General features: G+C 52.5%; 1 protein-coding gene across 1 annotated transcript; it reads right to left on the bottom strand.

Annotated features, from left to right (window-relative positions):
- Nucleotides 1–1,097: 1,097 nt before the first annotated feature.
- Nucleotides 1,098–18,567, bottom strand: LOC131418994 (ultra-long-chain fatty acid omega-hydroxylase). Its single transcript, XM_058563594.1, has 12 exons — nucleotides 18,346–18,567; nucleotides 15,011–15,155; nucleotides 10,272–10,325; nucleotides 10,024–10,151; nucleotides 9,698–9,819; nucleotides 6,387–6,654; nucleotides 5,359–5,425; nucleotides 5,140–5,269; nucleotides 3,339–3,472; nucleotides 2,370–2,434; nucleotides 1,651–1,733; nucleotides 1,098–1,275 (listed from the first exon to the last, which is right to left on the bottom strand). The coding sequence occupies exons 1-12, from the start codon at nucleotides 18,565–18,567 to the stop codon at nucleotides 1,098–1,100; spliced, it is 1,596 nt and encodes a 531-aa protein (XP_058419577.1).
- Between the last annotated feature and the right edge of the window lie 5,323 nt (nucleotides 18,568–23,890).

The following is a 23,890-nucleotide window of genomic DNA, read 5'->3' as shown; positions in this document are numbered from 1 at the left end:
AAAGTCTGAGTTTATGACAGAGGACAAATGGCTTCCCAGCCTCCTAGCCCACAGCTTCCCCTAGTCACCTCCCAACTGTCCAGGGCCCCTCACTTCCTTGCTGGAGGCCAGCTGTAAGGGTCTGTCCAGGGGGTGGACAGTGGGGGATGTCTGCATCTCTTGCTTTCTTTTTTTTTTTAATCTTTTTTGTGTGTGTGTGAGGAAGATCAGCCCTGAGCTAACATCCATGCTAATCCTCCTCTTTTTGCTGAGGAAGACTGGCCCTGAGCTAACATCTATTGCCAATCCTCCTCCATTTTTTTCCTTTTTCTCCCCAAAGCCCCAGTAGATAGTTGCATGTCATAGTTGCACATCCTTCTAGTTGCTGTGTGTGGGACGTGGCCTCAGCATGGCCGGAGAAGAGGTGCGTCGGTGCATGCCCAGATCCAAACCCCGGCCGCCAGTAGCGGAGCGCGCACACTTAACCACTACACCACGGGCCTGCCCCTGCATCTCGTGTTTTTATTCTGCAAAAATCAGAACACTCAACAAAGGGCCTTTAAGCAAGGGAAGAAGGAAGGAGCTTGCGAGGGAGGGTTTACAAGACAACAACAAAAGCAAACAGCCCGGGCCATGGATGCAGCCTGATGCTGAGGAGTTCGCCCATGTGAGCTGGGGGCTTCAGGAAGGTGACGTCGCGTTCAAAGCTCTCACCTCGGGCTCCAGCTCCAAGTCCTCCAATTAGAAGCCAGCCGGGATCCGGTAGGCCTTAGGTGCCGGGTCTTCGCTCCTTGGAAGGCTCAGCAGGCGGGGACTGAAAACCTGAATCTGCGGAATCCTGGGGGCGGGGCCTGGGCCCGAGGGGGCGTGGCCGAGCCTGGTCCCTCAAGCAAGAGGGCAGGAAAGGACACTCAAGGGGCGGAATCAGACCCTCAGAAGGCGGAGTCTTGCCTTAAGGGGCGTGGCCTGCAACATCAAGCTCTCAGCGGAGGAGCCTGGTCCTCCAGCAGCGGAACCTGGACCTCGAGGGGCGTGGTCTATGCCTCAGATCTTGGGGGCGGGGCCTGGGCCTCTCTGGGCGGGGCTTGGGCCCGGGACCCGCAGGGGCGCGCCTGCGCTCAGGCCCGCGGCGGCAGCGGCTCCACTTTCAGCCAGATGCCGCTCTCGGTGCGCAGGATGAGCTCGGGCTTCCGCCGCACCTTGCGCGTGCGGTCCACGCTCAGGCGGAAGCGCAACAGCGTCAGCGCCACGGCCACGCGCATCTCGGCCATGGCGAAGCTCTGTCCGATGCAGTTCCTGGAGGAAGGGAGACGGGAGGCTCAGCCCCAGCCGCTGTGTGAGCGGGTCCCTGGGACTGGGCAAATGACCTGCCCCTCTGAGCCTCAGTTTCCTCATCTGTAAAATGGGAACAATGGCATCATAGAGCTGTTGGGAGCATATGCGCCCAGAACTTGGGGCCTGGCACGCAGTAGGTGCTCTTTACCTGCGGATGCTATTGCAGTCTGATTTGGGGGCTTCCTGGTGCATTGAGGGCACAAAGAGGATGCCAGGCTGGCAGAAAGGTCACCTAGGTGGGACGTGGTCTCTGCCCCTGACAGGCACATCCCTGATTTTCCACTGGCCTCGGTGTTCATCCTGCACTTGGCTTGGACTGGACGAAACAGAAGTTACCTGGGTCCTGCGGAGAAGGGCAGGAAGGCCAGCGGGGAGCGCTGCTGTGGGTTGTCCGGATCAAAGCGATAGGGATTGTATACCTAGGCAGGAGCAGCCTGGGTGTGAGTTGGGGACTGGCCCAGCCATCCCAGCCTAGCCCCCTCCCTCAGCCTCTGGGGAGCAGCCCAGCTGGACAGAGAGAACCTCACTGCAATCCTACCACACTCGCCTCCTGGTGTTCGGGCATGCCAGGCTCATTCCCAGCACAGGGCCTTTGAACTTGCTGTTTCCTCTGCCTGGAGCACGCTTCTCCCTGCTCTTCACACTTTTCAGGTCTCAGCTCAAACATCTCTTCCTCGTCAAGGCCTTTCCTCACCACCTGAGCTGAAGTGCACCTCCCTCCAGTTTTTATTTCCTTTGTGCATTTATCAATACCCAAAATGATCTTATATTTTTCTTGCTTTCTTCCTCTGTGCTTCACTAGGAGCTCTGTGAGGGCAAAGGCAGGATCTTCCTCTGTCCTCAGTGCCCAGCACGGGATCTGGCACACACTAGGTGCTCAATAAATATCCATTGACCTAATGAATCAACAATGCATAAAGGGGGCGAGCGGTGCTCAAGCACTGCACCCAGCCCTGCTGTCTGGCCCCCCAGGAGCAGGGAGGGGAGGCCCGCACCCCAGGACTGCCCCTTCTGAGGAGGAAGAAGCTAGGGCAGGGGTGCAGACAGGAGCTTACCTTGGAGTCAGGCCACACTGTGGGGTTGTGGTGGGTCCCATAGATGCTGACCAGGCAGATGATTCCTGTGGGGAGGGGAGGGGTCAGCGGGGCTAAGGGGAACCAGGGCCTCCTCTGGAGACCTCCCCTCCCTGGCTCTCCCTGGAGCCATGGCATTCCCATGAGCCATCTGCCACCCCTTCCTGCCCATTGTTTCCTGAAAAATTCTGCCCCATCCACTCCTCCTACTTCTCCCTAAGAGGGCCCCATCACCTTCTTTCTGGCCAAGATGCTGGCCACGCAGGGGTCCTTCTCACTCACATATCTGACATGCCTCCTCCTCAGCTCAGACACCTTCTATGGCTCCCTGCTCCTCTGAGGATTGTGTGCAAGTGCTTCCACCTGGCATTCAAGGCCATTCACTATCTGCACCCTGAGGCTCTGCTCCATAAACAAGCTCTTTCTTTCACTTCCTACCTCCAAGGCTCACCTCTCAAGTTCCCTCTTCCAGGCAGCCCTCCCTGCATTCTGCCTCACATACAGCCATCCGCTTCCTATTTGGAGCTGCTCCAGCCCCTGTCCCTCCCTTTAGCCCATCCTTGACCCCATGTAGCTGAGAATGTCTGTGCCCTGCTGTATCTCCCCCAGACTGGGTGGTACTCAAGGCCTGGGCCTGGGGATGATGCCTCTCTAGATCCCTAGCAAAACGCAGGACAGGGCTTGGTCTCCAGGGGATATCTGGCAGGTAAATGAAAGCACGCCTCCCGTCCCTGCACTGTCACAGGGCCCGCCCTGCACACCCACTCCTTCCTTTCCCCTGGCCTCACCCACCTCTACCTCCCCCTACACAACTGGGTCTCCCCCATCACCCCAGAAGCAACAGCCACACAGAGGAGGCTACATCTACAGGGATGGGGCACCTGGGGCGGGCATGAGCAGGCCCCCGTGGGCAACAGGGCAACCGGGCAGCAGGGAGCACGCAGCGGGCACCTTTGGGGATGACGCGCCCGTCCGGGAGCTTGATGTCCTCCGTGCAGCGGCGGGAGACCAGCATCACGGGCGGGAACTGGCGTAGGCTCTCCTTGATGCACATCGTGGTGAAGGGCAGCCGGGCCAGGTCGTCCCTGGGAGCATGGGGGATGGGTGACTCAGAGCCTGGCCACTGCCTCCCCCAAACACACACACACACACCCAGGAGCAAGCGCACAGGAAAACAGTGCAGGATCTCAGACTTGCCCCAACTTCCAGCATTTACAGCTGTGCCATGCACACGCCACTAATCCTCAGCATGCGCAATATCTGACCCCCAACCAATCAGAGCAGCGCCAGCAGGCTTCTGCGGGTCCAGGGTTAACCCTTTAACCGATGCATTAAGTGGAGGTCAGGGGGCACCGGGGGAGCTGCCAGGACAGCCAGGGGACCCCGGGGCAGCAGCGATTTACCAGCCTGTATGGGCCCATACATCCTCTCCTTATGCTATTATTTACTTAATTTTATTTTCCTTTGGACTTCAGGGCCCAAAACTGGATTAATTATAACTCTTAGTTCATGATCTAGATTGTTTTCTTTACACAAACACGTTCTCTTTCAAAGAACCCTTATGTTGCTACCATAAAGGGCAAAGGGCATGCCTGACATAAGTGTGACGGTAAACACAAACACCACTGGGAAGACAGATGATGTTATTAAATTCCAACTAGATGCCACCTCCTGCCCATCTCAGAACCTGAGGTGTCTTCTCCCTTTGTTAAAAAGGCAGAGTAGCAAGGATTAGCAAGGTGTGGAAGATACAATGGCACCAACCGAGAGCGTCCCCCTGAGGTCATAATTTGAAAGGTCAACAGTGAACCGAAAGGAACTTTCTCAGTGTTCGATGATATTTCATACTGTGCTTTCTTTGTATCACCCAGCATCACCTCTACATGGCATACATCTGAAGTAAAGCAGATTATTTTTCCTGACTCTTCACTTCCCCTTACATTCGAATTACACACCCCTGCTCTTTGCCATGTGATTCTGCAGTGCCTTCTGCTCAGGTGGCTGGAGTGCAGTCATGCGCTGCATGAGGACATTTCAGTCAACGACAGACCACATAGATGATGGTGGTCTCATAGGATTAGTACCATGTGTCTAGCAGGCTATACCATCTAGGTTTGTGTGAGTACCCTCTATGGCGTTCGCACAGCAAAATCACCTAACAACACACTCCTCAAAACGTATCCCCATCATTAAGTGACGAATGACCATATACGTCCTGCCCCATTCATGAGGGGCCTGCCATATGACTTTCTTTAGCTAATGGAATGTTATGATGCAAGGAGAGGATTTAAATTGTGTGGCTCTTTGTGTTTCTGGAGTATGCCTTGAGAAGAACACGCCCAGGGTAGCTGCTGGTCCAAGAAGAATGAAGAGACGTGGAACAGACCTGAACCCAAACCTCAGTTTGGAAGCAACCCCACTCAGCTCAGCAGCATCCAACAAGAGTAATGTGCAGACAAGAGCAAGAAATATATGCAGACAAGAGCACAGTGTTTGCTGTAAACCTCCGAGTTTCGGGGCTGTTTGTTATGCTGCATCATTGCAACCACTGCTGACGAAGACACTCCTAACTAAGAACTAACTAGGGCATAGGCCTCACTGTCATCTCCACTTTACAGCTGAAGAAATTGAAATTCAAAAAGCTTAAGTGACTTGTCTGAGGTCAGGCAGTCAGTAAGTGGTAGAGCAGAGAGATTCACACCCACGGCTGTAGGTCCAGCCTGCCCCCACCACCCCCTGACCGCACACTGACCACTCCAGCTCCTCCAGCTCCCGGCCTTTCATGACTCCCTGGACCTCTTCTCGGCACTTCTCCTGGTACTCTGGGTATTTGGCCAAGTTGAACAGCACCCACGAGAGCCCACTAGATGTTGTGTCATGACCTGCATGGAGGTAAGGAGCTCACAGAAATGCTCTCTTCAGACAGTGGGGCCCCTTCTCGCTCTCCCCCAGGCTCGCTCCACATCCTCACCCTCAAACATGAAGGTGTCTGCCTCAGCTCGGATGTCCTCGTCTGACAGTTGGTTCCCATCTTCATCCTGGAATGGGCAGTAGAGGATGCTCAACCTACTTCATCCCACCCTCCACACCCTTGAAGTCAAAAATAACCCCCTCTCTCTTACACCAAGCTGTGGGGGAAAGGATTCCCCCAGATGGAGGTATGCAACTTGTCTAAGAAAGATGGAAAGAGGGAAGAGGAGTCCAAGGGGAGGGGGGAAGAGGAGTTCATATTTCTTCAGTAGCTCCTAGCACCACACATCCTGCCAGATGCCCGACAACAATCTTGTCAGGTCTTATGATGGTCATGCTGTAAATGAGGAAACTGAGGCTCAGAGAGAAGAGGCAGATGACTAAGGTTAGAGCCAGAACTGGAATTCAGAAGCGTCTGAATCCAGAACGCAAGTGCTGCTGGGAAATTCCACAGAAGCACCGCCAGTGGGTGACCGCCTCTCTTCCAGGGTCATGTTTCTTCAAGTCTTGTATTTCATCTCTGTGAGTGTTGTGGGCTGAATTGTGTCCCTGCCCCTCTAGAACTTATATGTTGAAATCCTAACCCCCAGGACCACAGAATGTGACTATATCTGGAGAGGGGCCTTTGCAGAGGTAATTAAGTTACAATGAGGCCATGAGGGTGGGCCCTGATCCAACATGACTGGTGTCCTTATAAGAAGAGGACATTACGACACAGACACGCACAGAGAGAAGACGATGCGAAGACAGCAGGAGAAGACAGCCGTCTACAGGTCAAGGAGAGAGACCCCAGAAGAAACCAACCCTGCCAACACCTTGATCTCAGACTTCTAACCTCCAGGACTGAGAGAATTAATTTCTGTTAATCCACCCAATCTGTGGTGTTACAGCAGCCCTAGCAAACTAATACAGTAAGTCTTGTGTGCTCTGCATCTGCCTGCATCCGAGATCTGTGTTAGTCTGGACGTTTGCCATTTCACACAGCTGGCACAAGTCGTGAGGAGGCCGCCCTCCGGGGCCCAGCCTCACCCTGGCCAGGAGCAGCACATCGATAAAGTCCAAGGTCTTGCCCTGCCTGGCCTTCAGCCAGGCCTCAGCCCCCTGCTGGCGTAGCGCCCGACGCCGCTCCTGGATGACCTCCGTGGTGAAGCGGTGCACGGTGTCACAGGCCTGCCGGAAACGCCGCCCATCGGCCGTGAGGTAGTAGATGAAGTCGATGTGGTGGTGCAGGGAATACTGGCGCCGGACCACCAGTGCACTCAGCTCAATGATGGCTGAGATGTAGTCGCTCATGTTCCTGCCAGGGAGAAAGGCCATGAGCATAGGCTCATCCTCTAAGACAAGATTCCTTTCCCCATAGGTAGGTGACAAAGAGAGGCCCTACATTAACTATATTTTCTGTATTCTTAATGCTCTGCCATCTGGGGCCTCCTGACTTGGGGACAGACTGTCCCTCCTAGGACTAGACAATTCTTAGAGATAGTAAATGACTCACCCAGGAGCATGCCTTTCACGTACAAACCAACCAATCCAGAGCCCATATACTGAAATTTATCAGCCTGAGCCACCATCCCCGTGCCTTAATCAACACAGGGCCAGGCACTGGACAACTAGGGACAGCCCCTATGCCCCAGAACCCACTGAAATTACCAGACTAGCCTATCTCAACCCTGAATACCCTGCCTCACCTGTTTCTTCCCACTGAAAAGGCTCTTGCAGCGCTTTCCCCTGGCTGACCCTCGTGCCTCCCCACACGGCCCCATGTGGCGTGGCACGCACCCTCCTCTTGGGAACTGTAAGCAACAAACTATCTTTTCAATGGCAGTCATCTCACCATACCTGAAAAAAAACAAAATCTGGGCACATTGTAAAACAGGCCCAAAGAGGGATGAGGACTTTCAAATAGACGTAGCATCAGTGACCCACAGAGTGGGAGAGAGTATCTGCACCTCATCCTCTGATGAGGAACTTATGTCTAAAATATATAAGGAACCTTCAAAATGCAATAATCAGAAAACAAATAACCCAACTAAAAAATAGGCAAAGGATATGAATAGACATGTCTCCAAAGAAGATATACAAATGGCCAATAGGCACATGAAAAGATACTCAACAGCATTGGCCATCAGGGAAATGCAAATCAAAACCACAATGAGATACCACCTCACCCAGACTAGGAATAGCTGTAATCGAAAAGACAGACAACAAGTATTGGCGACAGTGTGGAGGAACTGCAGCCCTCACACACTGCTGGTGGGAATGTAAAAGGGTGCAACCACTTTGGGAAAAAGTCTGGCAGTTCCTCAAAAGGTTAAACATAGAGTTACCATATGACCCAGTCATCCCACTCCTAGGTATATACCCAAGAGAAATAAAAACATATGTTCACACAAACACTTGTACACAAATGCTTATAGCAACATTATTCATAATAGGCAAAACGTGGAAATGACCCAAATGTCCGTCAATGAATGACTAGATAAACAAAGTGTGGTATTATACATAATAAATGAGATATTATTCAGCAATTTAAAAAAATTAACTATTGATACATGCTACAACATGGATTAATCTGAAAACATTATGTTGAGTGAAAGAAACCAGACACAAAAGTCTACATAATTCCATCTGTGTGAAATTTCCATGATAGACAAACCAAAGACACAGAAGGAAGATTAGTGATTGCTTAGACCTGGCGGAGAAGTAGGAAGTGGGGGTTGAGCGCTAAAATGTACAGGGTTTATTTTTGGTGAAAAAAATTCTAAAATTGATTATGGTGATGGCTGCACAACTCTGTGAACACACGAGAAACCATTGGATTGTATACCTTAAATGGGTAAATTGTAAGGTATGTGAATTACATCTCAGTATACCATTATTTTTATTTTTTTTTATGAGGAAGATCAGCTCTGAGCTAACATCTGCCAATCCTTCTCTTTTTTTGCTGAGGAAGACTGGCCCTGGGCTAACATCTGTGCCCATCGTCCTCCACTTTATATGGGATGCCGCCACAGCATGGCCTGACAAGCGGTATATCGGTACGTGCCCAGGATCTGAACCCGGGCCACCAGTAACAGAGCGCATGCACTTAACCACTATGCCACGGGGCCGGCCCCTCAGTATACCATTATTTAAAAAAATAATAACTCAAGGGGCCAGCCCTGTGGCATATAGTGGTTAAGTTTGCACACTCTGCTTTGGTGGCTTGGGGTTCACAGGGTCGGGACCCCGGCATGGACCTACACCACTCATCAAGCTATGCTGTGGCAGCGTCCCACATCCAAAATAGAGGAAGATGACTACAGATGTTAGCTCAGGGCTGATCTTCCTCACACAAAAAAATGATAACTCAATCACTGCGGCAGGGTTGCGAGGAGCTGTCCTTGGTCCTGAAGTGTGGTGTTTTCATGCACTCATCACACTCTGTCATTTTCTTGTGTATTTATTTGTTCGTGGTTACTCCCTTTCTTCCTACCAACATGTAAGTTCCAGAAGAGCAAGGCCTTGTCTGTTTTCTTGACCCCTGTACTCACAGTACCTAGTCCAGGACTGGCACATAGTAGGCACTCAGTAAACATTTCTTGGGTTAATTAATGAATTAATCACAAAGGCCATCTCTACCTCACTCAACTGAAACATACACCTACAAGGCCCAGAGCAATAAAGTCAGCAACCTGTTGTTGAGGACCTACTATGTGATACAAAATGGACATGCATTATGTCCCTTATTCCTTATATCCCCACTTAGACTATAAGCTCCAAGGAACTGGGACTTAATCTGTTGCTCACCACCACATTCCCAGTAGTGCCAGGCACATAGCAGGTACACAATGAATATCTGATGGATGAATGAATGAATGAGACAGGGCAATGGTTATTTTACTCATTCATTCAACCAATATTCACTGAGCTTCTACTGTATGCCAGGGGAGTGCTACATCATTTTATCCTTAGAGCATCTCTCAGTCAGGGAAACTGAGGTTCAAATAAGAAAACTGAGGCTCATAAAGTGGGGGGACACTTCCCAAAGACCACATACTCTTCATGGAGGAATGAGTGAAACTAGCATTTACTGAGCACCTACTGTGTGCCAAGCCATTGACTCACATTATCTCATTTAATTCTCACACGATGACTATGGGGATGGAGTGAGGGTGTCCATTTATTGGATAAGGAAACAGGCTTAGAGAGGTGATGTCAGCTTCCCGGAAACACACAGCCTGTCAGTGGCAGAGTGCCAGCCACCCCAGGCTGTGTAACACCCAAGAGTTTCCTTTCCTCTCCCCACACTGTGCCCCTGGAGCAGCTGGCTCTGTCTTCCCCAAGGAAGTCACACTCACTCCTGGCAGTTGCTGTTGTAGCTAAAGACGCACTTCTGCAGACTGTCCAGGGTCATGAGGCTGACGTGCTCAAACATGTCCAGGGAGACCACCGAGCCCTCCGCCAGGCGCCGCCACTTAGCCTGGAGAGAGAGAGACACGTGGCGAATGGGCAAGCAGGCCGCAGACTTCAAGCCAGTCTGACAATGACCTGGCCGCATCCTCACTACACACCCACTTGTAGATAAAGGACAGCAGGCGTCCTGCCCCACGCGGCTAGCCCAGGAGCTGGAGCCTGGACCAGCCTCACTCCCCCGACCCTCTTCCCAAGAAGCCTTGGGACTCACATGCATGACGTTGCTGCACTGGTTGAAGATCTTCACGTAGGGCTTCAGGATGTCAAAGTGGAAGGCGGGCGTCAGCATGCGGCGGTGCCTGCTCCACTTGTCACCTTTGCTGAGCAGCAGCCCATCTCCTGGGCCCAGAGGACTGAGGTTAGGGCCTCTCTTATTACTTTGAAACACTCTAAGAAACCTGATGCCCTGCCCCCTCTTCCCTGAAACACCAGCCCCAGCCTACTCAGTCCTGCACTCACCCAGCCAAGGTTTCAGGAAGCCATAGAAAAGGTCATCCTTGGGGGCAATGGCAGCTGTGGAGAGAGAAGAGGCGATGATGAGTCAAAACAGACCCTTGACCTCTGCTTATGACCTCTTTGGGCCTCCTCTCTGGGCTCTGACATGTCATCTCATCCCTCCAGTCCATCCTCCCCACCTGCCCCAGAAAGAGCCTTATGTCTGATCTGAAAATGAGCCTCCTCTGCTAAAACACCTACCATGGCTCCCTATTGCCCTTGTAAAAATGTTCAAGCTCAGGATAGCATTGAAGGCCCTACCCCATCTTGCCCCTGTATGCCTCTCCCACCTCACCCTTCAACATGCACCAAAAAATGCCACATGCTGTTGCTCACCTCCCAATCTTTGCCCAGGCTGTGCTCTCCATCTGCAATGGACTTCTTCACCCAGGTCTTCCCTGAGTCCACCCCACTCTGTTCTGCCAACTCAGGCCATCTGAATTACACCTCCTGTGCTCCCAGCCTCCGGCCTCACCCTCTCCACCCTCCCTCAGGCTGGTCCCAAGATGATCTTGTCTGATTCTAGGTCTGACCGTGTCTCTTCCTGCTCACATAGCCTTTGGTCTCAAGCAGCAGCAGCCCATTTTCAAAGTCCTAAATGATATGCCCCAGCCCAGACCCCTCTCAACACACCTCTACCCTCCCGCTCCTACGAGCTCCACGTGCGAACACCACAGAACTTTCCTCACCTTCTCGAAACGCTGTGCTCTCTCTCTGCTCTGAGTCTTTCTATCAGATGCCCTCCCTGCATCAAACACTCTTGCCTCATCCTTCTAGTCTCTGCTTGGATGTCATCCCCTCCCCCACCAATCACTCTGGATTGTATCCACCCAGTTACAAGCCCCTTGAGAGGAGGGACCATGTTGATCACTGACATATTGGTGCCAAATAAATTTTTATTGAATGAATGAATGAATGAACCAATCAATCAAAGGATGAATGAATGAAAAAGTAGATGGATGGATGGATGGATGGAAGGATGGATGGATGGATGGATGGATGGATGGATGGATGGATGGATGGGTGAGTGAGTGAATCCCTTTCTATGTGCTGAACATATTTGGGACAAAATGGGCAGGGACCCAGGAAGGAAGTACTTGAAACTCAAGTGATGCCACTTTACCTGAGTTATGATTCAGCCACCTACACACACTCCCCACAAATTGGCCAATTGTGTGCACAGTCATCTGTCCACTCCTTCTCCCATTCAACACACCTCTTCTGCCACCTTTCTGTGACCAACCCATGCCGGGGACCCACACGTGGTTCAGCTCCACTCCCTGCCTGGAGGAGCTCCAGGTGGGGTGGGAAAAGGAAGCAGAGGCACGCCATGCAATTATCAAGAAGGTATAAGGTGTGCCAGGTGCGAAAGGAGGCACAGAAGAAGGGCTGCTGGGAGGGAGGGCAGGGTCCTGGGAAGAGGTGGCATTGGAGAGGAAGGTGGGAGTCTACCTGCTCCTCTCTTCTCTGGGATCGACTCCAGGTGAGGCCTCCCCGGGGTCTTCCTCATACACAGACCTGTCCAATGACCTCCTCAAACACCTCCCATGGCTCCCTATCACCCCCAGAGTAAAACACAAGCTCATTCACTTTGCACACGGGTGCTCTGAGTCCAGCTACTGTCTCACTTCCTACTTCTCTCCACACATCGTCTTCACTCCAGACACCCCAAGTCACCTGAATTCCCCTGGCGCTCTCATACATCTACACCTGTGCCCTGGTAGGACCCCCCACCTGGGACTCCTCACTTGGCAAACTCCTACACATCCTTCAAGGCCCAGCTTCACTGACGCCTCCCCCAGGAAGCCTTCTCCAAACCTTCTCCCCAGATGAACCCTTGCTCTCCCATCCTTGGGTCTCTCCTTCACTCCAACCCTGACCAGGGTTGGCTGGAGAGGCTGTGTCCAGGCTGCCTCTCCCATCAGTTTCCCCTTTAGTAAAAAGGGGATGGGAACATCTACCCTGGAGATGGTCATATAAAAAATCCCCCACACAGTGCCCAGCGGGAAGCTGCATATCACTGGTTGAGAGCTCGGCCGCTAGGTCAGCCAGGTCTGGGTTCACATCCCAGCCCCACTCCTAGCCAGTTGTGTAAACATGGGCGTGTTACCCCTCTGACCCGCTATTTCCTCACCTGCCAAAGGGGCACAGAACAACCCTGCCTGCCTCATGGCATCCCCACAAAACTCAGTGAGCTAATGTTCCTGGCATACAGAGGGTGCCCATCCTATCTCTGTGCATGTAAATGAATAATTAACCAACTGTTGGCTATTTTTATTACTATGCTTATAATTATTGGTCATTGGTGTCAAGAAGTCGTGAGATGGATGTCTGGTTCCCAGCTCACAGCAGGCCCCAATACGTGAAAAATGAATGCATAGCCGCCATGGAAAACAGTTTGGTGGTTCCTTAAAAAGAGAAACATAGAATTACCAGATGACCCTGAAAGTCTACAACTAGGCATCTAACAGAAATGAAAATATCTCCTCTCCAAAACTCGCACACGACGTTCACAGCAGCACAGTAGCCAAAAGGTAGAAACAAGCCAATGTTTGTCAATGGCCAAATGGATAAACAAATTGTGGTGTATCCATATATCCATCAAATGGAATATTACTCAGCCTTAAAAAGGAGTGAAGTCCTGACACACGCTACAACATAGATGAACCTCGAAAACATCATGTTGAGTGAGGGAAGTCAGTGGTGGAGACCACGTTCTGTATAATTCCTTTCATATGATATGTCCAGAATAGGCAAATCCATAGACACAGGAAGTAGATTGATATTTACCAAGATATGGGAAGAGGCGGGAATGGGATGTGATTACTTAATGAGCACGGAGTGTTTTATGGGGCAATGAAAAGATTTTGAAACTAGAGGGAGCCGACAGTTGCACAACATTGTGAACACACTAAATACCTTATAATTTAAAACGGTACACTTTAAAACGGTTAATTATATATTATATGAATTTCATCTCAATTAAAAAAAATGTATAAAAACAAGCTATAATTATATCCTATATATCACGCCTTGTCCTCTATAAGGCATGTTCACCTGCTTTCTCCCATTAACGCTCTCTGTCCTAAATGCCCACTAGAAGATGAAGAAACAGAGGTTCCAAGAGGAGCCGGGCCTTCCTCAGAGCCCATCAGCTGTGCAGGTTTATGCCCAGAGCAGCAACTAGGTGTGGCCCCGAGGAGGCCCCACTGGGGGTGGATCTGAGACATTGGGCCAAGCCTGTCCAATCCCAGGGGGCAGGCACAGAGAGGCAGGGGCACTCTGGGGCCAGGAGGCCTGACTCCAGGCTGCCTCTCCTGACTCATCCTCCCCAGTGTGGAATTCCCCATCTGGCTCCTCCAGTGGGGGAGGCAGTGGATATCCAGACTGTCCTGAGGGATGGGGAGGGCAAGGAGGAGGCCTCAGTATCTACCGTGTGCCAGGCCTATGCTGGGAGCTCTACTCCTGGTCTATTGGGGTCTCACAACCACGCACGATGCTACTCAGGAAACTGATGCTCTAAGGAGGAGGAGAAGGAAGGGAGAGAAAGAAAAATTACTAAAAAGGCAGAAGAGAAGAAACCCTGCTTAGCACCTACCCACACTATATTATTGCGTCCACACAATCACTCCATTTTACAGAGCAGAAACCGAGGCCCTGAGAGGCTGGGTAAATCGCCGGGTCACACAGCAGGTATGTGCTCAAGCCAGGATGCGAACCCAGCCCACCAAAGTCCTAGCCCAGGGCTCCTCCCTTGGAAGGGGCACTTCTCCAGGGTCTAGGTGTCCCCCTTTGTGCAGTGGGGATGGGCACCCACTCGCAGACACAATAATGGGGGACAAAGAGGCATGGGCAGGACATGGCTGGGGAAGGAAGGATGTCGTCCCCGTCCCTGGAAGGCGGTCTCCAGACGTGTGTCTACAGAGGCCCAAGCTGAGGCCAGAGATCTTAAAATTCCTGGAGCTCTTTATTTCCCATCCCTCCTCTCCTAAATGTCCCCTGATGCCTCTGGAGGTGCCCAGCTCCACACAAGGCCACACCGAGGATCCAGAGCCCCGCTTATGAGGAAGACAGAGCCAGACATAGACACACGCAGCCCCAAAGTCTTAGGACTGAAGATGGGAAAGCCCAGAGGAGAGAGCTACATTCTGTCTGGGGGGTCAGGGAAGGCTTCCTGGAGGAGGGGGTTATGGCAGCTGGGTGTTGAAGGCTGAGCAAGAGCTTGCCAAGCACATCTGGGGGTCCTGCACCTTGGGATAGGGGTGAATGCAGAAAGGAGAAGGAATCCCTCTACATTTCCCTCTCTGCCAGTCAGGGCCAGCCCGGGTGAAAAGAGCAGCTGCAGGCTGGGATAGCCACAGAGGGAGTGTCAGAACCCAATGATGGGAGTGCCACAGCTTAGAACTGAGCAACAACCACTTAACAAAATCTTGGGCAAATGAGTACCTATTCAAACCTGTTTGGCTCTGACTTCCAGGTGGCTGGACATCCTCTCAAAGTTCCTGGGACTCTTAGACATTGTCACACCTTTTCCCATGCTGTTTCCACTATCTGGTTTGCCATTTCTGCTTTGGTGAGCTCCTATTCATCCTTCAAAGCCCTACTCAGATGGCCCTTCTTCTGGCTAGCCCACCTGCCTAGAAGCCCAGGTGGGCTCTGGGAGTTGAGGGTTTACCCACCACTTAGAGGCCCAGCCCACCTACCTGAGGCGCCCACCAGGGGCTTGATGTAGTCAGGGTGCACCAGGACCAACAGTGGCAGGATGGGTCCGATCCATACCAGGATCACATGGTGCATGTTGTCCAGCACCTTCTTCTCATCTTGCAGGCCCATCTCATTTGGGAGATACTGCGGAGGGTAGCAGGGAAAGATGGTAAGGATGTACCCAGCCCCAGCTTCCCCAGGCCCTTCCCTCCGCCACCTCCCCTGCCCTCAACACAAGCCGGGAAGGGCTGTGCGATTGCAAGCAGTTGGCTGCACATGCCTGAGCCTCCATTCCCTCATCTGAAAAGTGGGGAAAAATCAACTCTCCCTCTAGGGGCAGTTGAGAGGATTCATGAAATAACAAAGCAGAAGAGCCCCAGCACGGAGCCTGACAGAGGGCTGGTGCTCAAGAACTGAAAACCATACCAGTGCCCACGACGACGAGGCCGAGAGCTCACTCTGTTAGTCCTAAAACACCACAGTGCCGCTGTCTCGGACTCTGGTGTGTGCCTGCAGCGCTGGGCGCCGCAGGCGGCATTTCTCATCGACTCACGTGCTCAGCCCCACGAGAACGCTCTGAGGCATTTCCTGCACCTGTTTTGCTCGGAAAGGTCAAATGACCTATCTGCAGGGACAGCGGAGTAAGCGACTGTCCTGGTTTGGGCTCCTCCAGAAGCAGGTCCTGAGACAAGTGTTCTGGGGCAAGTAGTTTATTTGGGGGGTGATCCCAAAACATGGGTGGGGAATGGGGAACTGAGAGAGGGAGGGAGGCAGCCAGCCAAGAGTGAGCTGTCGAGGAAGCTACCGCCATGGGCAACCGGGCTCAGTCCCACTGGGGACCTCTGGGGACACGTATCTCAGCACCAAGCCACCCGAGGGTGAGGGAGCAAGGGCGCTTACACGCTGACTCCCGTAGTCCCATAATCGCTGCCTGAGGGCTGCACCAGGGGCGTCAGCTCTCAAGCTCACAGTCCACACAGGCAGAGGGGCTCCAGCTGCCAGAGAAAGCCCTAGAGCACAGGTGCTGGCAGCTGGAAGTCAGGCTATCACATCCAGAAATGGGCCGAGGATGGGCAGGTACTAGCACCATCTGCCACAGTGGCAAAGCCAGGATGTGAGCACAGGCCACCCAGCCCCAAAATGCCTGCTCTTAGCCAACAGGAGGCAGAAGGGCTTCAGTCTCAATATCAGAAGGATCTGAGCTCAAATCCACTCTCAGCTGCTATGTGACCTTGGGCAAGTCACTTAACCTTTCTGAGCCCCAAAGATCAAATCCATAATATAGGGAAGATCCACTCCTATTTCACAGGCTGTGAGAATTAGGGGAGAGCTCAGATGTTAAGGGGCCTAATTCAATACACGGAAAATGGCAGGGCCCAGCAATTGGCGAGCGAATGGATGAGCACACAAACAAACGACTCCTTTCTGCCTGCCTCTTTCTCCACCAAGCTCAGCCCTCAGGCTGCCCACACCCAAGGAGGATCATGGCCTCACCCAGGCTTCAGGGCCCTGGGAGGCAGGCTGGACTTCAGAACCAGCCCTGGCCAACTGCCCGGGGCACTGGGGCCTGGCCAGTACCTCTAGGACCACAACCAAAGCCAGAGGGCTTCCGGAAGTAAGGAAGAATGAGTAGAAGTTCGTTTAACAGAGAAGGATATTCTGGACAGAGAGTACAGGCCACAGAGGCAAGAAGTCGGAGCCTTGTTACAGGAGCAGCAAGTCATTCTGTGGGACTAGAGGAGGATGGTGGAACAGGTGATGAAGGCAGGGGGCAGAGTCTAAGGGGTCTTGAAACACCAGCTGAGGAGCTGCAACTTTCTCCAGATGGCAATGGGGAGCCATGGAGGGTGTGTGAGCAGGAGAGGGACATGGCTGGATTCAAGAATCTTTCTGGGGCCAGCATGGGGATGGACTGGAGGGGTGAGACTGGAGGCAGGAGCCCCAGGAGGAGGCTGGACCATGGCCCAGCAGGAGAGGATGAGGCCTGAGCAGTGGTGGGAGGACGGAAGAGAGGGAGGAGATTCAGGCACAAACAGGCAAAACTTGGTGAGTGCTGGTCCCAGGCACTTAATTCCAAAAGCTACATAAAATCTCTTGGGTTATTGAACGGAAATGTCTCCTGGTTCCTTCTTCTGAGATGCTCGCTCCAATCAGTGTCTACACTATGTCTAGGACACTGGACACCTCCAGTCTGTGCAGGGCCCAGGAGTTGAGAGCACACATCTAGCTCGTGTGGCAGGCTCGGGGCCACGCATGCCACAGATACGGCTTCAGGAACTGTCAGAATAACCCTGTGGGGTTAGTAGGAGTGACTGTAGAACCCGCAGTGCAGATGGGGAAACTGAGGCACAGGGAGATGAAGTGGCCTGCTCAAAGTGACACAGGCAACAGGTGGTAGAGACGGACCTCAAGGCCACACTGATGCTCACTGCCCCAAACCGCCTCTCCAAAGTCCACCTCCATGCTCAGCATGCGGCCTGGGCCAGGACGGGCTCCGACACCGCCCCTCAGTTTCATGAGGTCTGGAAGGGGGCCCAGGTGAGTCCAGCAGGCAGGCAGGGGCTGGACCCTGGGGCCCCCCAAGAGCCTCAGTGCCCTCTGGAGTCTGGCTTTCTCTCTTCTGACCTCTGAAGCTCTTTTAGAAAAGTTCAGCCTTTCTCATCAAGAAACCAGAGGCAGCCGAGGGTAGAGAGCTAAGAGCAGGAATGCTGAAGCCAGATGGTCTGGGTTTGAACCCTGGTTCTGCCACTTACAAGCTGTGTGACCTAGGGCCAGCTACTTAACCTCTCTGTGCCATAGTATTCTTGGGAGCAAAATGGGGATAGTCATGGGACCTGCCTCCTAGGATTGTCAAGAGGATCAAATAAGTTAATATTTATAAAGCATATGTAACACTTGGCACATGTATGTGAAATAGGAAATGAAACACAGGAAAAGGGTTGGAGTCTTGAGCTGAGGCCACAGCGCTGAAGTGAAGGAGAGAGTGTGGAGCCACACTGCGGGTGGGCGAAGCAACAAGATGCATGGAAGCGTGGCTCCTCCCTTCACGCCCTGGGGTCCCAGACCCTGAGGAGTTCACCAGCCTTGCTACCCGTTGCTACAGCAATAGCCTGAAATCATAGAGAGATCTTCAAAGTCAGCTCTGCCTCATCCCAGCTGTGTGACCTTAGGTAAACTGCTGGCCCTCTCTGAGCCTCAACCTCACTCATACCCTGTAAAATGCGTCTGTTCATGGCTCCACCCAGATTCTTGAGGCGCTGAGGGAAGCCTGCAGGTCCACCATGCAGCCTGCCCAGCCCTGCCCGGCCCGGCCCACCTGCCCAGCCACACACACCATGCCCGCATGGCCCAGCAGCCAGTTGCGCCGTGGCGGCTGGGGGAAGCAGCTCAGCCGACGGCAGGTGATGTGGAAGCGCCAGCAGAGCCGCAGCAGCCGCAGCAGCTGGCGGAAGAGGAGGAGGAGTAGGGAGAGGAGGAGTGCCGACACGGCGCACAAGCGGAACGCGGTCCTCTCCAGGCCCAGGAGGCACAGCAGGTGCTCTGTGACGGGCAGCATCCTGCGGGGACACACGGGTGCAGGTCAGTGCAGCTGGGAACTGCCCTCTGGCCACGTGTGTGCCACACACCCAATGGCCTGGCACACAGCAGGCGCTCAGCACATGAGACCCAGACGCCAGGGATACCCTCCTCCCCCAGCACCGACCCCCGGCCAGCTGGACGCCCCGCAGTGTGCCCACACACGGCTGGCCTCAGTGCTGGAAAGTCAAGACACCCTCCCTCCCCGAAAGCAGCTCTCAACCAATGACGGACGAGCACTGCTGGACCAGCAGCCCAGCCCTTCTCCGGGGGGTTGTGACGACCCTGAGGGGGATTCCACTGCTCCCCAGGTTCCCCAGTGGAATCCAACTCCAGCTGCCCACAATGGAAACTTTCTCTGTCAGCTGCCTCCCTTCCCCTGTCTTACTTCCCTCCTCTTTTTTTTAATTGAGATGAGATTCACACGACATAAAATTCACCATTTTAAAGTGAACAATTCAGGGCCATTTAGCACATTCACAATGTTGTGCAACCACCACCTCTATCTAGTTCCAGAACATCCCATCACCCCAAAAAGAGACCCTGTCCCCATGAGCAGTCACTCCCCATCCCCTCTCCCCCAGCCCCTGGCAACTACTCATCTGCTTCTGTCTCTGTGGATTTGCCCGGACATTTCATATACAGGGGATCATGCACTATGTGGTCTTTTGTGTCTGGCATCTCTCTCTCAGCCTGATGTTTTGAGGTTCATCCATGTTTAGCATGAGTTAGGGCTTCATTTCTTGTACTGCTGAGTAATATTCCATTGTACGGATATATCACAATTTGTTTATCCTTCATCTGTTGATGGACATTTGGGAAGTTTCCATCTCAGCAACCGTGAAATGTGCTGCTGTGAACATGTGTGTACATGTATTTGTTTGAGTCCTTCTTTTCAATTCTTTTGGATTCACTTCCTTCTTCCTTACTGGTCTTTTCTGTGATCACGTCCCAAATAAATTACTGCACTCAAATCCTTGCCCTAGGGTCAGCTCCTCAAAAAACCAAAACGCAGGGGTGGGCGACAGTAATACTAGTAACACAGTGAGTAGATGTGGAGCTCCGACCTGCTGCGGGCCGCATCCCACACCCAGAGCTGCACATGCCCCGTCTCATGGGATCTTAGAGCAGTTCTCGGAGGCAGGTCTTATCCTCTCCATTTTCCAGGCAACTCAAGCTCAGTTCCTCCAACTCAAGGGAGTCAGGAGCTGGCAGAGACCCCCTGAGCTCCCACCAAAGGCCAACCTCAGTCATCTTTACTTTGGGGGCCCACGGATGTCAGACAACACTAAGGAGATTCTTGAACATGGTTGGGTCCTGCCCTCATCTCTCCTTCCTACTCAGTCCTACTGGCCAAGGGTTCCTCTATGTTCCTTCCTCCTTGAGTAATACAGCTAAAAGAACCCTGCACTCCAGGTCCTCACCTGAGTCCCCAATCCCTACCCACCCCTGCCAGTGGTGCCCCCAGTGGGGCTCAGACTCACTGGCTCTTCCAGCAGCCAATGCCCAACCACATCATCCATGCAGGAGATGTGAAGTTTCTATTGGTTACCACATCCTGGGAAAACAGCTGGATGGGTCATCAGCAAGTTTTAAGAGCCCCATTGCGATGGTCTGACTTACAACGCAGATGACATGACTACTCATTAGGATGGTTACTATCAAAAAAAAAAAAGGAAGAAAATAACAAGTGTTGGTAAAGATGTGGAAAAATCGAAATTCTTATTCATTGCTGGTGGGAATATAAAATGGTGCAGCCATGTTGTGAAATGCAGTATGGTTGTTCCTCAAAAAAAATAAACACAGAATGACCATATGTTTCAGCAATCCCACTTCCAGGTAGATCCCCAAAAGAACTGAAAGCAGGGACTCAGACAGATGTGTGTGCACCATGCTCACAGCAGAAGTGTTCACAACAGCCAAAAAGCGGAAGCAAGCCCAGTGTCCACAGATGGAAGAATGGATAAATACAATGCGGTCCATCCATACAATGGAATATTATTCAGCCTTAAAAAGGAAGGAAATTCTAACACATGCCACAATGTGGATGAACCTTGAGGACATTATGCTCAGTGGAATAAGCCAGTCACAAAAAGAAAAATACTGTGTGATTCCACTTATCTGAGGTCCCTAGAGGAGTCAGATTCAGAGACACAGAAAGTAGAAAGGTGGGTGCCAGGGGCTGAGAGGGGGGATGGGGAGTTAGTGTTTAATGGGGACAGAGTTTCAGTTGGGGAAGATGGAAAAGTTCTGGAGGTGGATGGTGGAGATGGCTGTACAACAATATGAATGTACTTACTGCCCCTGAACTATACACTGAAAATAGTTAAGATGATAAACTTTGTAATATGAGTGTATTTTAGCACAATTAAAAATCTTTTTAAATATACAGATTGCCTGGTGTAGGCGATTTGTCCTCTGGAAGGCCTGGGTAGGGGTGGGGAGGAAGGAGTCTCCCAAGGTGAAGCACAGAGAGCTCCGAGTCCCAAGTCCCAGGAAGATGCTCTGAGCCAGGGACGGTGGCACGCAGTCAGGCTGCCTCTCCCACAGGCAGCTCCAGACGACACACTGCACAGGAAGTCACTACGGGTATTTATTTCTTTACCAATTTAACAGTGGGTAATGATTCTCCCCAGAAATGCCCAGGAAGCCAGCCAGTGAGTACTAGAAAGAACCATGACCTTCCTCTAAGTGCTTCCACATGACAGGACTCTCACCAAGTGTCCATGAATTTCTTCAGCAAATTGTTTCTGAGCACCTGCTACATGTGTGACTCTGATCTGGGCATGGGGATGTAATGACAAGCAGGACAGACACGGCCCCGGCCCTCAGGGGAGGTGACCGCCAACAGACATGATAGAATCCCACATACAGGCTATGTGTCATGCGGAGGTGAAGCTGCAGCAGGGGCAGCTGAATACTGGCCGCCCGGAATACCACATCCCAATCCCAGGAACCTGCGAATGTGACGGGTATGGCACAGGCTTTGCAGATGGGATTAAGTTAAGGATCTAGAGATGGAGAGATTAGCCTGGATTATCCTGGGGGGTCCTAACTGGAATCACAAGAGTCCTTATAAGAGAGAGGCAGAGGGAGACTTGACACACAGAAGACGAGAGGCTACGTGACAGTGGAGGCAGACATCGGAGTGACGTGGCCACCAGCCAAGGATGCCTAGAGCCCCCAGAAGCTGGAAGAGGCAGGAAGGGTCCTCTCCTAGAGCCTCCAGAGGGAGTACAGTACCTGGATTTCAGACTTCTGGCCTCCAGAACTGTGAGAGAATAAATCTGTGTTGTATCAAGCCACCCAGTTCATGGTAATTTGTTACAGCAGCTCCAGGACACTAATATACAGAGTAAGAGGATGGAGAGCAATTCTTTTAGATGAGAAGGCCCAGGAGGGCCTAAATGAAGTGAAAAACCTAAATGAAGGAGGCTTTCTTATTAAATGCACAGACACACACACGCACACACACACTCCATAAGCACTGGTTTCTAATCCTGACTCCTCAACTGACTGACTGTGTGGCCTGGGCCTTAGTTTCCCCATGTGAATCTGGGAGTGGCTGTAAAAGATGACCTCTGGGTCCACCCCAGCGTGACCTTTCCTGCATGTGGCCCAAGGGGGGTCACCATCTTGGCAGGCTCAAGAATCCTGGGGGAAAAGTCAACATATTCAGCCAACAGGGGGAAACATGGGTCACCTCTAATCCCTGGGTGACCTGGCTGCAGTCTGGCTCCCATCCAGCCACCACAGTTACCTTTCTGAAGGTCTGTCACTCCCTTGCTCTAACACCATCCATGGCTCCCCACTGCCCTCAGCCTGGCATCCAAAGCCTTTCAGGAGCTTATCCCTGCCCATCTTCCACATCAGCCTCAAGGATCCCCTTCTCAGTCTGTTTTGGACCCCTCTTTCTTCATCCCATTTGTAAATGTTGGGGTTCCCTAGAGCTAGGTCCTGGGCCATCTCCTCCTCTCCCTCTGTGTACACTTCCTTGGGATCTCACCCACTCCCATGGCTTCCAGGAACCCATCCTGGAGATGGCCCAGGACCTAGCTGGGGCCTCCCACATCCAGACCTGATGGGTCCAGTCACCTCCTAGATATCCCCCCAGGGGTATACCCCAGACCCTCAGATTCATCTCACCTCCTTCCTCCCACATCCAATTTGTTTTCAGGTCCTGACGGTCATCCATCCTAAATATCTTCTACATCCACTCATTTTACTCCACCCCTATCATCCCAACCTGGTCAAGTTGCCACTGCAGCAGGCTCCTCCCACTGGTCTCCCCAGTTCCATCCTGTGCCCCTAGCAACCCATCCTCCATACAGCAGCCAGAGGAGTCTTCCAGAAATTCAATCAGATCATGACCTTCCCCTGCTCAAAATCCTCCTGTGGCTCCCCATTACACTCTGAACTCAATTCAGATTCCTTCCCATGGACCACAATGCCCTCTGCGGCCTAGCCCCTGCTGACCCCTCCGCTCCTGTCTCCCACGCCCTCCCCCCACTCATTCAACTCCAGCCACTCCGGCCACAGGCCAAATTCATTCCCACCTCAGAGCCTTTGCACATGCTGTCCCCCCTGCTCAGCATGCCCTTCTCCCAGCTCTGCTGGTGCTGGCTCCTCCTCATCCTCCAGGCCCAGCTCTGACTCAACAGTCCATTTTTCACCACAATCAGCTACGTCCCTTCCCTCACTTTCAAAAGAGTTCTTGAGTACCTGCTGTATGCAGTGGCTTTCGCAATTACTCCTTCATCCTTCCAGTAGCTCTCAGAAGGAGCTAGGGGACTTCCGAGGGGAGTCCCAGCAAGAGCCCCACCCCCCACTCGCCCCCACCCCTGCAGGAAAATCCCAGGTGATATCCTGACAAAGGAAACATCTTCCTAAAGGACTGAAATGGGAAGGAATTGGCACAAGCCCTGGAAAAGGGGTCTCTCCTCCGGGTGGGCGGGGCATGGGGAGGGCCGGGGAGGGGAGCTCTGAAGCGCTGTGCCCGCCTCACCAGCCCACTGTGACAAGCGTGGGCTGCAGCCTTCCCCAGGACAGACGCCCGGCTCTGCTCCTAGCAGAGTGCACGCTGTGGGTCCCCAATGGGTCTCACCCTGGAAGCCTCGGGCTTCTCATCCACAAAACAGGAATAACAGCAAGAGGTCCCTCTGAGGCTCAGGGGAGAGCTAACAAATGGGTACACAGAGGAAGTCCTCTACTTTCTGGAGCTGGGCTTCTCCTGCCCCCCAAACAAGAGCACTTCTGTCCAATCACCCTCCAAAAGAAGGTGCTACAAAAAGCTTTGAGGTGGT

Source organism: Diceros bicornis, chromosome 20 (assembly GCF_020826845.1).
Source record: "Diceros bicornis minor isolate mBicDic1 chromosome 20, mDicBic1.mat.cur, whole genome shotgun sequence".
NCBI lineage: Eukaryota > Metazoa > Chordata > Mammalia > Perissodactyla > Rhinocerotidae > Diceros > Diceros bicornis.
This window is presented reverse-complemented; position numbering and strand designations above follow the sequence as displayed.